The sequence below is a fragment of the Ranitomeya variabilis genome, chromosome 1 (assembly GCF_051348905.1).
Source record: "Ranitomeya variabilis isolate aRanVar5 chromosome 1, aRanVar5.hap1, whole genome shotgun sequence".
Taxonomy (NCBI): Eukaryota; Metazoa; Chordata; class Amphibia; order Anura; family Dendrobatidae; genus Ranitomeya; species Ranitomeya variabilis.
Genome location: NC_135232.1, coordinates 722,993,308 through 723,007,094, shown reverse-complemented (window position 1 = coordinate 723,007,094; position 13,787 = coordinate 722,993,308). Strand labels below are relative to the sequence as shown.

The 13,787-nt window shown below is 46.4% G+C and overlaps 3 protein-coding genes across 8 annotated transcripts in view; 2 read left to right on the top strand and 1 right to left on the bottom strand.

Annotated features, from left to right (window-relative positions):
• The window catches only part of NRDE2 (NRDE-2, necessary for RNA interference, domain containing), a 76,504-nt gene extending 73,642 nt beyond the window's left edge, over positions 1 to 2,862 (top strand). For 2 of the 3 annotated variants that reach the window (XM_077267628.1, XM_077267625.1), the window contains 3 exons: positions 102 to 240; positions 963 to 1,034; positions 1,212 to 1,455. In XM_077267628.1, coding sequence (XP_077123743.1) covers positions 102 to 240; positions 963 to 1,034; positions 1,212 to 1,337 — 337 coding nt within the window. In that variant the 3' untranslated portion in view covers positions 1,338 to 1,455. Of the gene's footprint in view, positions 1 to 101; positions 241 to 962; positions 1,035 to 1,211; positions 1,456 to 2,680 lie in introns of those variants that run through there. The other variant, XM_077267633.1, reaches the window with a different exon arrangement.
• LOC143798623 (protein kinase C theta type-like) overlaps positions 1 to 13,787 on the bottom strand; it is a 1,028,586-nt gene that overhangs the window by 480,017 nt on the left and 534,782 nt on the right. The window lies entirely within an intron of this gene.
• Positions 2,982 to 13,787, top strand: part of LOC143781131 (epithelial cell adhesion molecule-like) — a 32,825-nt gene continuing 22,019 nt past the window's right edge. For all 4 annotated transcript variants that reach the window (XM_077267656.1, XM_077267651.1, XM_077267645.1 and 1 more), the window contains exons 1-4: positions 2,982 to 3,251; positions 5,731 to 5,977; positions 6,540 to 6,611; positions 7,852 to 7,912. In XM_077267656.1, coding sequence (XP_077123771.1) covers positions 2,987 to 3,251; positions 5,731 to 5,977; positions 6,540 to 6,611; positions 7,852 to 7,912 — 645 coding nt within the window. In that variant the 5' untranslated portion in view covers positions 2,982 to 2,986. The remainder of the gene's footprint in view (positions 3,252 to 5,730; positions 5,978 to 6,539; positions 6,612 to 7,851; positions 7,913 to 13,787) is intronic.

Genomic DNA, 13,787 nt, shown 5'->3' with positions numbered 1-13,787 from the left:
TAACAAGATAAAAATACCGTAATATTCTCCAGTTTCCACACGGTAATTTGTTAGCTGAAATGGAAGACTTACTGATCGCTGCAACGTCATGTGTTTTACAGGGGAGAAACAGGAGACGTATTCACCGTCCTGCCAGAAACCGGCCTGTCCAATCGTATCCAAGCATTGTTTGAGCGTGGCCTGAGTACGGAGCCGGGGTCCCAATGTCTGCTGCTCTGGAGGATGTATCTGCACTTCACGGTGAGGGAGTCATCTATGTATTCATACACTCTTCTAATAGGTGGTATACCCCAGAGCTGCACTCACTATTCTGGTGGTGCAGTCATTGTGGACGTATATTTCATTACTGATCCTGTGTTACATCCTGTATTCCTGTATTATACTCCAGAGCTGCACTCACTATTCTGCTGGTGCATTCACTGTGTACATACATTACATTACTGATCCTGAGTTACATCCTGTATTATACTCCAGAGCTGCACTCACTATTCTGCTGGTGCAGTCACTGTGTACATACATTACATTACTGATCCTGAGTTACATCTTGTATTATACTCCAGAGCTGCACTCACTATTCTGCTGGTGCAGTCACTGTGTACATACATTACATTACTGATCCTGAGTTACATCCTGTATTATACTCCAGAGCTGCACTCACTATTCTGCTGGTGCAGTCCCTGTGTACAAACATTACATTACTGATCCTGAGTTACATCTTGTATTATACTCCAGAGCTGTACTCACTATTCTGCTGGTGCAGTCACTGTGTACAAACATTACATTACTGATCCTGAGTTACATCTTGTATTATACTCCAGAGCTGCACTCACTATTCTGCTGGTGCAGTCACTGTGTACATACATTACATTACTGATCCTGAGTTACATCTTGTATTATACTCCAGAGCTACACTCACTGTTCTGCTGGTGTATATTACATGCTGACCTCGTGTTGTTTTGCAGGTGTCTCAGGCGCAGCGGGACAGGGGTCGGGGGCTGTTCTATAAGGCCATACAGAGCTGTCCCTGGGCGAAGGTGAGTGGTTCTTGACCCCATGAGCCCCGAGTTCTGATCCCTCACAATGCCACAGATGAGGACAGATTGCCTTGTTGATGGATGCGGTGTTATAGGGGTCCTGTATTTTCGGGGTCTCTACAGGAAGTTCACACTCTGTGGTGTTTCTCCACTGACGCTCTCCTCTTCTGTTTGCAGGCGTTGTATTTGGACGCAGTGGAATATTTCCCAGATCGACTGCAGGAAATCATTGATCTGATGACCGAGAAGGATCTGAGGGTCCGGCTTCCCCTGGAGGAGCTGGATCTGTTACTGGAGGACTAGTCACAGCCCCCTGTACTCACCCCCCCCAGTGTGTATAATAAACCCTTGTGAGGGGCTGTAGGTCTGCAGCTCTCCTGTTTGTATAAAAAAATAAATATCCATTTTGTCTTGGTTTTTCCATTTCTGGACTGTGGGTATTGGGTAAAAACGTTCACACCGCTGAGGGTCTGTTATTGTGTATCAGCGTGAGTATCAACTGTGAGACGGTCATAGCAGAGCAAATCCGGAGTGATGTCAGGTGACAAAGTGAGGAATCTTGGGGGGGCTGGTGTGTGGGGAGAAGGATTAGATTACAAGTTTCACTGGACGTGAATGAATCAGTCTCCATAATGTCCTGTGAACAACACCTGCATCTTACTGCTGACACCTAATTACAACAGCGTGTTCAGGTAGGGGTTGAACTGTATGAAAACACAGAGCTGCACTCTGTTTCTATATCACAGTATTCCATACTTGTAGTGACTGCAGCTCTGGAGTATAACACAGGTTGTAACTCGGGATCAGTAATGTATGTACACAGTGACTGCACCAGCAGAATAGTGAGTGCAGCTCTGGAGTATAATACAGGAGGTAACTCAGGATCAGTAATGTAATATATGTACACAGTGACTGCACCAGCAGAATAGTGAGTGCAGCTCTGGAGTATAATACAGGATGTAACTCAGGATCAGTAATATAATGTATGTACACAGTGACTGCACCAGCAGAATAGTGAGTGCAGCTCTGGGGTATAATACAGGAGGTAACTCAGGATCAGTAATGTATGTACACAGTGACTGCACCAGCAGATTAGTAAGTGCAGCTCTTGAGTATAATACAGGATGTAACTCAGGATCAGTAATGTAATGTATGTACACCGTGACTGCACCAGCAGAATAGTGAGTGCAGCTCTGGAGTATAATACAGGATGTAACTCAGGATCAGTAATGTAATGTATGTACACAGTGACTGCACCAGCAGAATAGTGAGTGCAGCTCTGGAGTATAACACAGGATGTAACTCAGGATCAGTAATGTAATGTATGTACACAGTGACTGCACCAGGAGAATAGTGAGTGCAGCTCTGGCGTATAATACAGGAAATAACTCAGGATTAGTAATGTATGTACACAGTGACTGCACCAGGAGAATAGTGAGTACAGCTCTGGAGTATAGTACAGAAGGTAACCTATGTTATGTGTGCGTTGATTGGACAGTTCTTGTTTTGATTGTTGTTGTTCCTGTGTTCTCAATGTCATTGATTGCTATTATTTCCACAGTTTAATATATGTGTCCTCACACGCTTTCCTGGGGGGAGGGGGGTAAAGCTAAAACCTGTCTTCAGCCAAGTGGAACTCTCTGTAGGTGAGGCGCTTGTGGCAGAGGTGGACGAGAACTGTGCTACTCATGATTTCACATGGACTCAGGAAGGTCCTGCCGCTTTGGGCTTTGTCTTCTGCTACTGGGGTCTCTGTCTGGCATCTCCCCAGTACCAGGTATGTGGATTTCTACACTGGTTCCAGTTTCTATTATTAGCTGCCCCTGACACTGGGTAACATTGACTGCTCGATGATTTCCCCCCGCTGTATCTTCCCTGAATTCTAACCAACTAATATCTGTTCTATAATGCGCTGTCATTCCATATTGTATTACTACTGATCCTGACGTCTGATGTTATTACATTGTGGCATCAATAAAAGGCTACAAGTATTCACTCCCGATATTATACATCCGACTAATACTCCCCCTGTGTTCTCGCTCACAGATGATGAGTGTCCGGATGCTCTTCCTGCCCATGAGAACTGCGACTATAATGAGGTCTGCGAGGATTCTTCATGTCAGTACAACGAATACGTCACCTGCCACCTGAACCGATGCGGAACGTGCGAGGCCGTATTCAGAGGATACGACAACCTGACCGTCAACTGCAACCAGCGTGAGTCCTGAGTGATGGATAGGAGGCATTCTCAGTGATGTCACCGCTGATCTCTGGTGATGGATAGGAGGCATTCTCAGTGATGTCACCGCTAATCTCTAGTGATGGATAGGAGGCATTCTCAGTGATGTCACCGCTGATCTCTAGTGATGGATAGGAGGCATTCTCAGTGATGTCACCGCTGGTCTCTAGTGATGGATAGGAGGCATTCTCAGTGATGTCACCGCTGATCTCTAGTGATGGATAGGAGGCATTCTCAGTGATGTCACCGCTGATCTCTGGTGATGGATAGGAGGCATTCTCAGTGATGTCACCGCTGATCTCTAGTGATGGATAGGAGGCATTCTCAGTGATGTCACCGCTGATCTCTAGTGATGGATAGGAGGCATTCTCAGTGATGTCACCGCTGATCTCTAGTGATGGATAGGAGGCATTCTCAGTGATGTCACCGCTGATCTCTAGTGATGGATAGGAGGCATTCTCAGTGATGTCACCGCTGATCTCTAGTGATGGATAGGAGGCATTCTCAGTGATGTCACCTCTGATCTCTAGTGATGGATAGGAGGCATTCTCAGTGATGTCACCGCTAATCTCTAGTGATGGATAGGAGGCATTCTCAGTGATGTCACCGCTGATCTCTAGTGATGGATAGGAGGCATTCTCAGTGATGTCACCGCTGATCTCTGGTGATGGATAGGAGGCATTCTCAGTGATGTCACCGCTGATCTCTGGTGATGGATAGGAGGCATTCTCAGTGATGTCACCGCTAATCTCTAGTGATGGATAGGAGGCATTCTCAGTGATGTCACCGCTGATCTCTAGTGATGGATAGGAGGCATTCTCAGTGATGTCAACGCTGATCTCTAGTGATGGATAGGAGGCATTCTCAGTGATGTCACCTCTGATCTCTAGTCATGGATAGGAGACATTCTCAGTGATGTCACCGTTGATCTCTAGTGATGGATAGGCGGCATTCTCAGTGATGTCACCGCTTATCTCTAGTGATGGATAGGCGGCATTCTCAGTGATGTCACCGCTGATCTCTAGTGATGGATAGGAGGCATTCTCAGTGATGTCACTGCTGATCTCTAGTGATGGATAGGCGGCATTCTCGGTGATGTCACCGCTGATCTCTAGTCATGGATAGGAGACATTCTCAGTGATGTCACCGTTGATCTCTAGTGATGGATAGGCGGCATTCTCAGTGATGTCACCACTGATCTCTAGTGATGGATAGGAGGCATTCTCAGTGATGTCACCCCTGATCTCTAGTGATGGATAGGAGGCATTCTCAGTGATGTAACCCCTGATCTCTAGTGATGGATAGGAGGCATTCTCAGTGATGTCACCTCTGATCTCTAGTGATGGATAGGAGGCATTCTCAGTGATGTCACCCCTGATCTCTAGTGATGGATAGGAGGCACTCAGTGATGTCACCGCTGATCTCTAGTGATGGATAGGAGGCATTCTCAGTGATGTCACCTCTGATCTCTAGTGATGGATAGGTGGCATTCTCAGTGATGTCACCCCTGATCTCTAGTGGTGGATAGGAGGCATTCTCAGTGATGTCACCGCTGATCTCTAGTGATGGATAGGCGGCATTCTCAGTGATGTCACCGCTGATCTCTAGTGATGGATAGGAGGCATTCTCAGTGATGTCACCGCTGATCTCTAGTGATGGATAGGAGGCATTCTCAGTGATCTCACCGCTGATCTCTAGTGATGGATAGGAGGCATTCTCAGTGATCTCACCGCTGATCTCTAGTGATGGATAGGAGGCATTCTCAGTGATGTCACCGCTGATCTCTAGTGATGGATAGGAGGCATTCTCCGTGATCTCACCGCTGATCTCTAGTGATGGATAGGAGGCATTCTCAGTGATGTCACCGCTGATCTCTAGTGATGGATAGGCGGCATTCTCGGTGATGTCACCGCTGATCTCTAGTGAGGGATAGGAGGCATTCTCAGTGATGTCACCTCTGATCTCTAGTGACGGATAGGAGGCATTCTCAGTGATGTCACCGCGGATCTCTGGTGACGGATAGGAGGCATTCTCAGTGATGTCACCGCTGATCTCTAGTGATGGATAGGAGGCATTCTTAGTGATGTCACTGCTGATCTCTAGTGATGGATAGGAGGCATTCTGTGATGTCACCGCTGATCTCTAGTGATGGATAGGAGGCATTCTTAGTGATGTCACTGCTGATCTCTAGTGATGGATAGGAGGCATTCTGTGATGTCACCGCTGATCTCTAGTGATGGATAGGAGGCATTCTCAGTGATGTCACCGCTGATCTCTAGTGATGGATAGGAGGCATTCTCAGTGATATCACCTCTGATCTCTAGTGATGGATAGGAGGCATTCTCAGTGATGTCACCGCTGATCTCTAGTGATGGATAGATGGCTTTCTCAGTAATTCCCAGTTACTCCTGACCTTTGTTTTTCTGCATGATAATTTCTATATCTTCCTTTTTTCAGTGACTCCGAAGTGTCGTTTGATGCATCTTGAGATGCTGCATAAGAACCGTAGTTGGCGGAGTCGCCCCGGTCGCAATAAGGTGGAGATTGATAATGTGTATGACCCTGAGTGCGAGGAGAGCGGAGCCTTCAAATCGAAACAATGCGACGAAGATTCCAAGTTGTGCTGGTGCGTGGACAGCGCAGGGGTCCGGGTTACGGACAAGACCGACGATGACCCCAAGTGTGATAAGCTCGTGAGCGTGCAGTACGTAGACGACTTTTACACATTGCATGATTGGTGATATTGCAGATTTTGACGTCTATGCCAGGAAACTCTACAAAGTGCATATATCTACCAGGGGATGGGGGCACCACGATCCTCCTGGTTATTACACAGTCAAGAATATCCGGTGTTCCCCCACTGTGATGAATGTGAGGCTTAAAAGAAATATTGCCACATGGAGCGCCACCATTGACCACAGGTTGTGCTTGGTATTACGATACTACTGTACTGAATTGTCCTGAAGACCGGGGTGGCGTTGTTTGGGGGAAAGGGTCCCCATGTTGTCTATGCCAGGACAATCCCGTAAACCGGTAAGGTTTTCGTTGCCCAGCCTGATCTGTGCAGCTGCTGACATTAATAAATTTCCTTTGCAGTTTTTTTTTGCAACAACTTTGCATATAGTCTTTTCTCACATCAAGGTTCCTTTTTTTTAATGTACATGCAATGAAATGATGTAAATTTTTGCACACTTTTTTTTTCTTTTTTGTCTCTGGCACGGCAGCATGTGATAGGTCCTTCTGAGCGCAGCTTTTTTGTTTTTCAGCCTCATCCAGATTCATTTCACCTTCAAAGCAGATGTGGCACTGCTGAAAGGGAAAGAGGAGGAACTCCACAGGTCAGTGCCGCGTGCTCGCCCGTCAGTGCCGCGTGCTCGCCCGTCAGTGCCGCGAGCTCGCCCGTCAGTGCCGCGAGCTCGCCCGTCAGTGCCGCGAGCTCGCCCGTCAGTGCCGCGAGCTCGCCCGTCAGTGCCGGGAGCTCGCCCGTCAGTGCCGCGAGCTCGCCCGTCAGTGCCGCGAGCTCGCCCCGTCAGTGCCGCGTCCTCGCCCCGTCAGTGCCGCGTCCTCGCCCCGTCAGTGCCGCGTCCTCGCCTCGTCAGTGCCGCGTCCTCGCCCCGTCAGTGCCGCGTGCTCGCCCGTCAGTGCCGCGTGCTCGCCCCGTCAGTGCCGCGTCCTCGCCCCGTCAGTGCCGCGTCCTCGCCCCGTCAGTGCCGCGTCCTCGCCCCGTCAGTGCCGCGTCCTCGCCCCGTCAGTGCCGCGTCCTCGCCCCGTCAGTGCCATATGCGCACAGCAGGGTACATGGGCTGACTCTGGGAGACCATCAGCCAAAAGGCACAGACGCAAGTTACTATAACTGCATGAAATAAAAAAAAAAGAACGGCACTGCGTAGCGTGCTTTACTCACTGGTGTGGTGAAGTGGTCTCTGAATCACAGACCTCAATGCAGGAACGTAGTTCACGGTGTTGAAGGTGCATAACATGAAGTGCACATAAGGAAGTCCATTAGAAGAAAGAAAAAATGCAGCAACACTTCAAAATCCAGTGACGAAAAAACCTTAGTCCTTTATTTCAAGCGAATTGCATGGACAAGGTAATGCACGCAGGTACAGGGCAGATGGTACAGGCAGAGAATCAGGACGAAGGCCGTTTCGCGTTATACACACTTCCACGGGTCCAGACCATGCAATTCGCTTGAAATAAAGGACTAAGGTTTTTTCGTCACTGGATTTTGAAGTGTTGCTGCGTTTTTTCTTTCTTCCAATGCAAGTTACTATAACTACAAGGGTGGATCCTCCATTCTTTACACTTCAGGCTGCATCTGTCACCATCACCCCCATCCTCTTTGGTATGAGAGGGCTGAGAGTGACTATTATTACAAGCGTAGACGTGATATTTCATTTTTTCCCCCGTTTTCATTGTAGATCTTTGGGACAGATGCGTCGTGTGCCTCGCAGCTCTAGCGTTGATTTACCTCCTGCGGCGTCTGTGTAATTTCAGCAGTGAATATTTCAGCCAGACATTGTCGGATTCCTTATTCCATCATCTGAGGCCATTTCTCCGTCGTTCTTGTATCTACAGGAAGCTGATCGCCAAAGTGTCGCGGTTCCTGCTGAAGGCGCCGCAGATCTTCCAGGTCACGGTGAGGACAGAACGTCGGATCTTTATTTTCTCACAGTTTAGTACCAATATTTAGTGCCCGATCTCCTGTAGTTCTGACCCTTGGTGCTGCCCACAATGAGGATCACAGGTCCTACAGGGGATGTCACCCACTTCTTGAGTTTCTATTAGTCCATGAGCCGGGCCAGATATCGGTACCACCCGGAGTGACTAATTTTCTTTGGTATTTTTAGGTAGATGCATGTCTGTAGTTTATTTTTTGATATGATAGCCCTTACATATACGTAGCTTATTAACCCCTTCAGCCCTAGGCCTATTTGTACCCAAGTGCCTAAGCCAATCTGACCTGTGCCACTTCATGGGCTAATAACTTTGGAACGCTTTCACCTATCCAAGCCATTCTGAGATTGTTTTCTCGTGACATATTGTACTTCACGTCAGTGCTAAATGGGAGTCAATATATTTTACCTTTCTATATAAAAAAATGCTAAATATTCGGAAATTTTGGAAAAATCGGCAATTTTTTAACTTTGAAATTCTCTGCTTTTTACAAAAATACTGATACCCCCCATAATAGTTATTAATTTACACTCCCCACATGTTTACTTCATATTGGCATCATTTTGAAAATGAAACCTTATTGTTTTACGACGTAATAGGGCTTATAGTTTTATGCGCAATTTTTCACATTTACAGCAAAACCCACTTTTCAAAGGACCAAGTCACTTCTGAAGTCACTTTAAGGGGCTTACATAACAGAAACCACCCATAAATTACCCCATTTTGCAAACTACACCCCTCAAGCTGTTCAAAACTCATTTTTAAAAACTGTTAACCCTTTAGGTGTTCCACAGGAATTTTAGCAGAATGAAGGCGAAATTTCAAAATTTCATTTTTTTTCCAGATATTACATTGTAATCCAATTTTACCTGCAACCTAGCAAGGGTTAACGGCAAACCCAAACTTGGTTACCCTAATTCTGCAGTTTATAGAAACACCCCACATGTACTCGTAAACTAAAGTATGGGCACACAGCACAGCTCAACACGGAAGGAGCGCTATGTGGTTTTTGGGTGGCGGATTCACTGGAAGAAATCTAGGGGGCCATGTCACATTTGAAGGCTGCCTGAGGTACCCCCACAGTGGAAACCCCAAAAAGTGACCCTATTTTGGAAACTACACCCCCAAGGAATCTTTTAGGGGGTATAGTGACCACTTTGACCCAACCAGTGTTTCACAGTAGTTGGAAACACTTGGTTGAGAAAATGGAAAAAGTGCATTTTTTACATGAAGGTGTCATTTTAGGCTCATTTTTTTATTTTTAAGAGGTGTACCAGCAAAAAATGCACCCCACTATTTGTTCACCAATCTCTCCCGAACACAACAACACCCGATATGTTGTCGTACACTGCAGTATTGGGGAACGGCAGGCCTCGGAAGGGAAGGAGCGCCAAATGACTTTTGGAGTGCAAATTTTACTGGAAGAAATCTAGGGGGCTATGTCACATTTGAAGACACCCTGAGGTGCCCCAACACACGCACACACACTGACACATACACGTTCTGTGCTGAACAGGACTCTCCGGTCTTCTCTGCAGAGCTCCTATCTCCCTCTGTAGAGGCTGACACCTCCCAGGCAGAGCAGTGAGACTACACAAGCTGGTCTATGAAGCACTTATGAGGCTTGCTTGGAAAAACTTCCTTCCATGGCTAGAAGAAAACCATGCAAGGGACCTTCACCATCTGGATGAAACACTGAAGAACATCACAAACTTTCGCATCAGTGTGTCGCAGGGATCCTTCGAAAAGCTCTTGGATAATGAATCTTGCACACTTACCCTGAAGCTCTTTCAAGTTTATCTTGAGACCCTCAGAAATGAACAACTCTCAGCATTCTGGATGTCATACTTGGACATGGTCGAGACCATGCTGGCCCTGGTTCGAGCTTCAAGAGAAGGCAACTGGATGCTTCACCTAGGAGCAATCCGACAGATGATACCATGGTGTTTTGCCTATGACAAGGTCAACTATGCCCGATACCTAACCTATTACTATGCCACAATGTCTCGGCTGCCCATAGAACACCCAGAGGTCCATGAATACTTCATGCAAGGTGGCTTTTCGGTCCAGATCGGTAGCAAGAATCCTTTTGGACGAATTCCTGTGGACCAGACCATTGAAGAGACAATCAACAAAGACACCCAGACACCAGGGGGCACAAAAGGCTTCAGCCTCAAAGTTGGAGCTGTTTCCAGGTTCTACCTGACATCAGAGTACCGCAGTATGTACTTGAGGCAGCTGAGGGCCCTGGTAGGCCAACAATATACTGACTTCAGCCATTCAGACCTACAGGTGTCTAGGATTAGAAGAGATGAAGCCGATGTCCAATCTTTCGTTCAACTGCTGGAGACAGGTTGGGTGAACCCCTTCAACAAAGAGCATAATGGTGAACTTATCAGTTTGTCAACAGCGACTGTAGCACCACCAGATGTAGCCAAAGACCTTCAAGGGGCATACAGTATAGGAGAGGATGCATATCAAACATTCAAGGATGAGCGTTTGGGTACCGATAAGCCAACTACATTGTTTCATGACAAGATGACGAAGAACAAACTTAAAACGTTCTCTAACATCCAAATGAAGACACGCAGACAAGGTCTTGGCAAGGAGGTAATTTTGAAGGCTGACAGAAACCTATTTGGCCAGATGATACTTGTAGCTGAGAACAGAAAGCTACAAATGAGTGATGTCTTGACTCATCCCCTGGGTCCATTGCCATGGGCACTTGCCAATGGTGATGGGTCTATCCGCAAGACCAACAAGGCTGCCCTCGCAAGGGAGTTGGAGAGGAATGCTCGTCCTGCAGAAGTGATCCCCGAGCCCTCTGCAACCATCATTGATGGGATGAGCCTGGTTCAGAAACTGAAGGGAAACAATGCAACATTTGGCCAGCTAGCAGGCACAGCAATGAGTCGCGCTATCCATGAGGGTGCTAAGAGCAAGCGCATTGATATTGTCTTTGACGTCTACAAGGAGACATCCATCAAAGATACAGAAAGAGTCAACAGATATGAAGGCACAGGGATCCATTTCAAGAACATTCAACATGGGCACAACATCCAGCAGTGGAAAAAGCTTCTAAGTAGTTCCTCCAACAAGGCAAGTCTCATAAAGTTTCTGGTAGAAGAATGGAAGGCGAAACACCACAGGGAGAAGCTTGAGGAGAAGGAGCTGTATGTCACATGTGAGCAGCTCTGCTTTAAGATCACCAAAGAACAGTGGGAAGAGGCTGCTGACCTTAAGTCAAATCAAGAAGAAGCAGACAAACGCCTCCTTCTCCATGCTCTTCATGCAGCAGAATCTGGTTACAAGTCGGTCATCATCACTTCGGAGGATACTGATGTCATGGTCCTGTGTCTGGGCATGTGCCACAAAATCCCATCCCACCTGTTCCAGAAATGCGGTACACAGAACCGGACAAGATTCCTGGATATCACCACTCTGAGCCGAACATTGGGAGGCAGCGTATGTGATTCATTGATTGGTATGCATGCATTTACAGGCTGTGACACCGTCAGTGCATTCGCTGGCCGTGGGAAGATGACGACACTCAAGCAGTTGAAGATGAACAAGACATACCAGGATGCCTTTCAGGAAGTTGGTCGTTCATGGGAAGTGTCTACCGAACTTTTTGAGAAGTTACAGGAAATCACCTGCCACATGTACCTGCCAACTACCCAAACAACTGAGGTAAACAGGCTCCGTTATCAGCTGTTCTGTGCCAGACGTGGAGTGGTAGAGTCAAGTCAACTCCCTCCTTGCCAGGACTGCCTTTTCATGCATGCACTGCGTGCAAACTACCAGGCTGCGATCTGGAGGAGAAGTCTGCAGAGCCAGCCATGGGTTGCAAACCCAACAGACTGCGGTTGGATGATAGATAACGACGGAAAGCTTGTTGTCAAGTGGATGCAAGGGGCACCAGCACCAGAAGCTATTATACAGCTACTGTCCTGCAAGTGTGTGCGGTCATGTGAACTTCCTCAGTGTACTTGCCTCAGCAATGGCCTGAAGTGCACAGACATGTGCAGATTACAGACATGCCAGAACAAGGGTACTGAAGACGAGCCAGTAGAACAACAGTCAGATTCAGAGTCCGATGTTGAAGATATTATGGAGTAACATATATATATATATATATATATATATATATATATATATATATATATATATATATATATATATGCACATGACATGTTCAGTGTGTATTTACATAACTTGGATTAAATTTTGTTACAAATACTACATCTAGTCACTCCGGGTGGTACCGATATCGTCATATTTGGTTCTTGGCTCATGCTAAAATTCCTGTGGAACACCTAAAGGGTTAACAGTTTTTAAAAATGAGTTTTGAACAGCTTGAGGGGTGTAGTTTGCAAAATGGGGTAATTTATGGGTGGTTTCTGTTATGTAAGCCCCTTAAAGTGACTTCAGAAGTGACTTGGTCCTTTGAAAAGTGGGTTTTGCTGTAAATGTGAAAAATTGCGCATAAAACTATAAGCCCTATTACGTCGTAAAACAATAAGGTTTCATTTTCAAAATGATGCCAATATGAAGTAAACATGTGGGGAGTGTAAATTAATAACTATTATGGGGGGTATCAGTATTTTTGTAAAAAGCAGAGAATTTCAAAGTTAAAAAATTGCCGATTTTTCCAAAATTTCCGAATATTTAGCATTTTTTTATATAGAAAGGTAAAATATATTGACTCCCATTTAGCACTGACGTGAAGTACAATATGTCACGAGAAAACAATCTCAGAATGGCTTGGATAGGTGAAAGCGTTCCAAAGTTATTAGCCCATGAAGTGGCACAGGTCAGATTGGCTTAGGCACTTGGGTACAAATAGGCCTAGGGCTGAAGGGGTTAATAAGCTACGTATATGTAAGGGCTATCATATCAAAAAATAAACTACAGACATGCATCTACCTAAAAATACCAAAGAGAATTAGTCACTCCGCTTGGTACCGATATCGTCAAATTTGGTTCTTGGCTCATGGACTATATCCATCTTCTTACGTTTTCCCATTTCTACTGGCTAAATCCAGGTGCAATAAAAATGTCCCCCCCATTGTAAATCCAGTTTATTAACGCAATGTACAACATTCAGGATGTTTTTTTCATGAAATCATTGCAATAATAAAAGCTGAACACAATGTAACATCTCCTCCACCATCGCCGATAATTATGGACCATGCAAGGAAGAAGCAGAGGGTCTGCCATGTAAATATGGAGAAGGCTCATTGGGAGGACTGTTCCGGTCAGTGTGCAGTGCGGGAGCTGCCTGAGAGGTGGGGTCCATGGAGGATGCACAGTTTAACCCTCCACTGTCTGTGTACCCGCTCGGTGTGCTGGTGTAACCCTAAGCCCAGGCAGGCGTCTCGCTGGCCTAACCAAACTGCGAGTGCTGATACCAAGAAGTGTCCTGTAGATGTGGGAACGACTGCAGGGTGTTATGTCATTATTGGTTGAATGAGTGTGAGAAGCAGACCCCCCATCACATTCACGTCATTTGTAAGTAGTACATAAAGAGTTCCTGAAAGGACTCGCTGCAGGTATGAAACAATGGCTGGGAGGTTCAAAGCTGCGAGTAAAAAGTAGAACTGCAGTGTGAAAACAAACCATTACAAGCATTTCATGCATTTTACACTTTTATTAACAAATCCATGAAGTTTATGTGAAGCCTAAATATTCACCACATTTCTGCCCCTTATCCTCCACACTCCGGTCCCTTATCCTCCACACTCCTGCCCCTCATCCTCCACACTGCTGCCCCTCATCCTCCACACTCCTGCCCCTCATCCTCCACACTCCTGCCCCTCATCCTCCACACTCCTGCC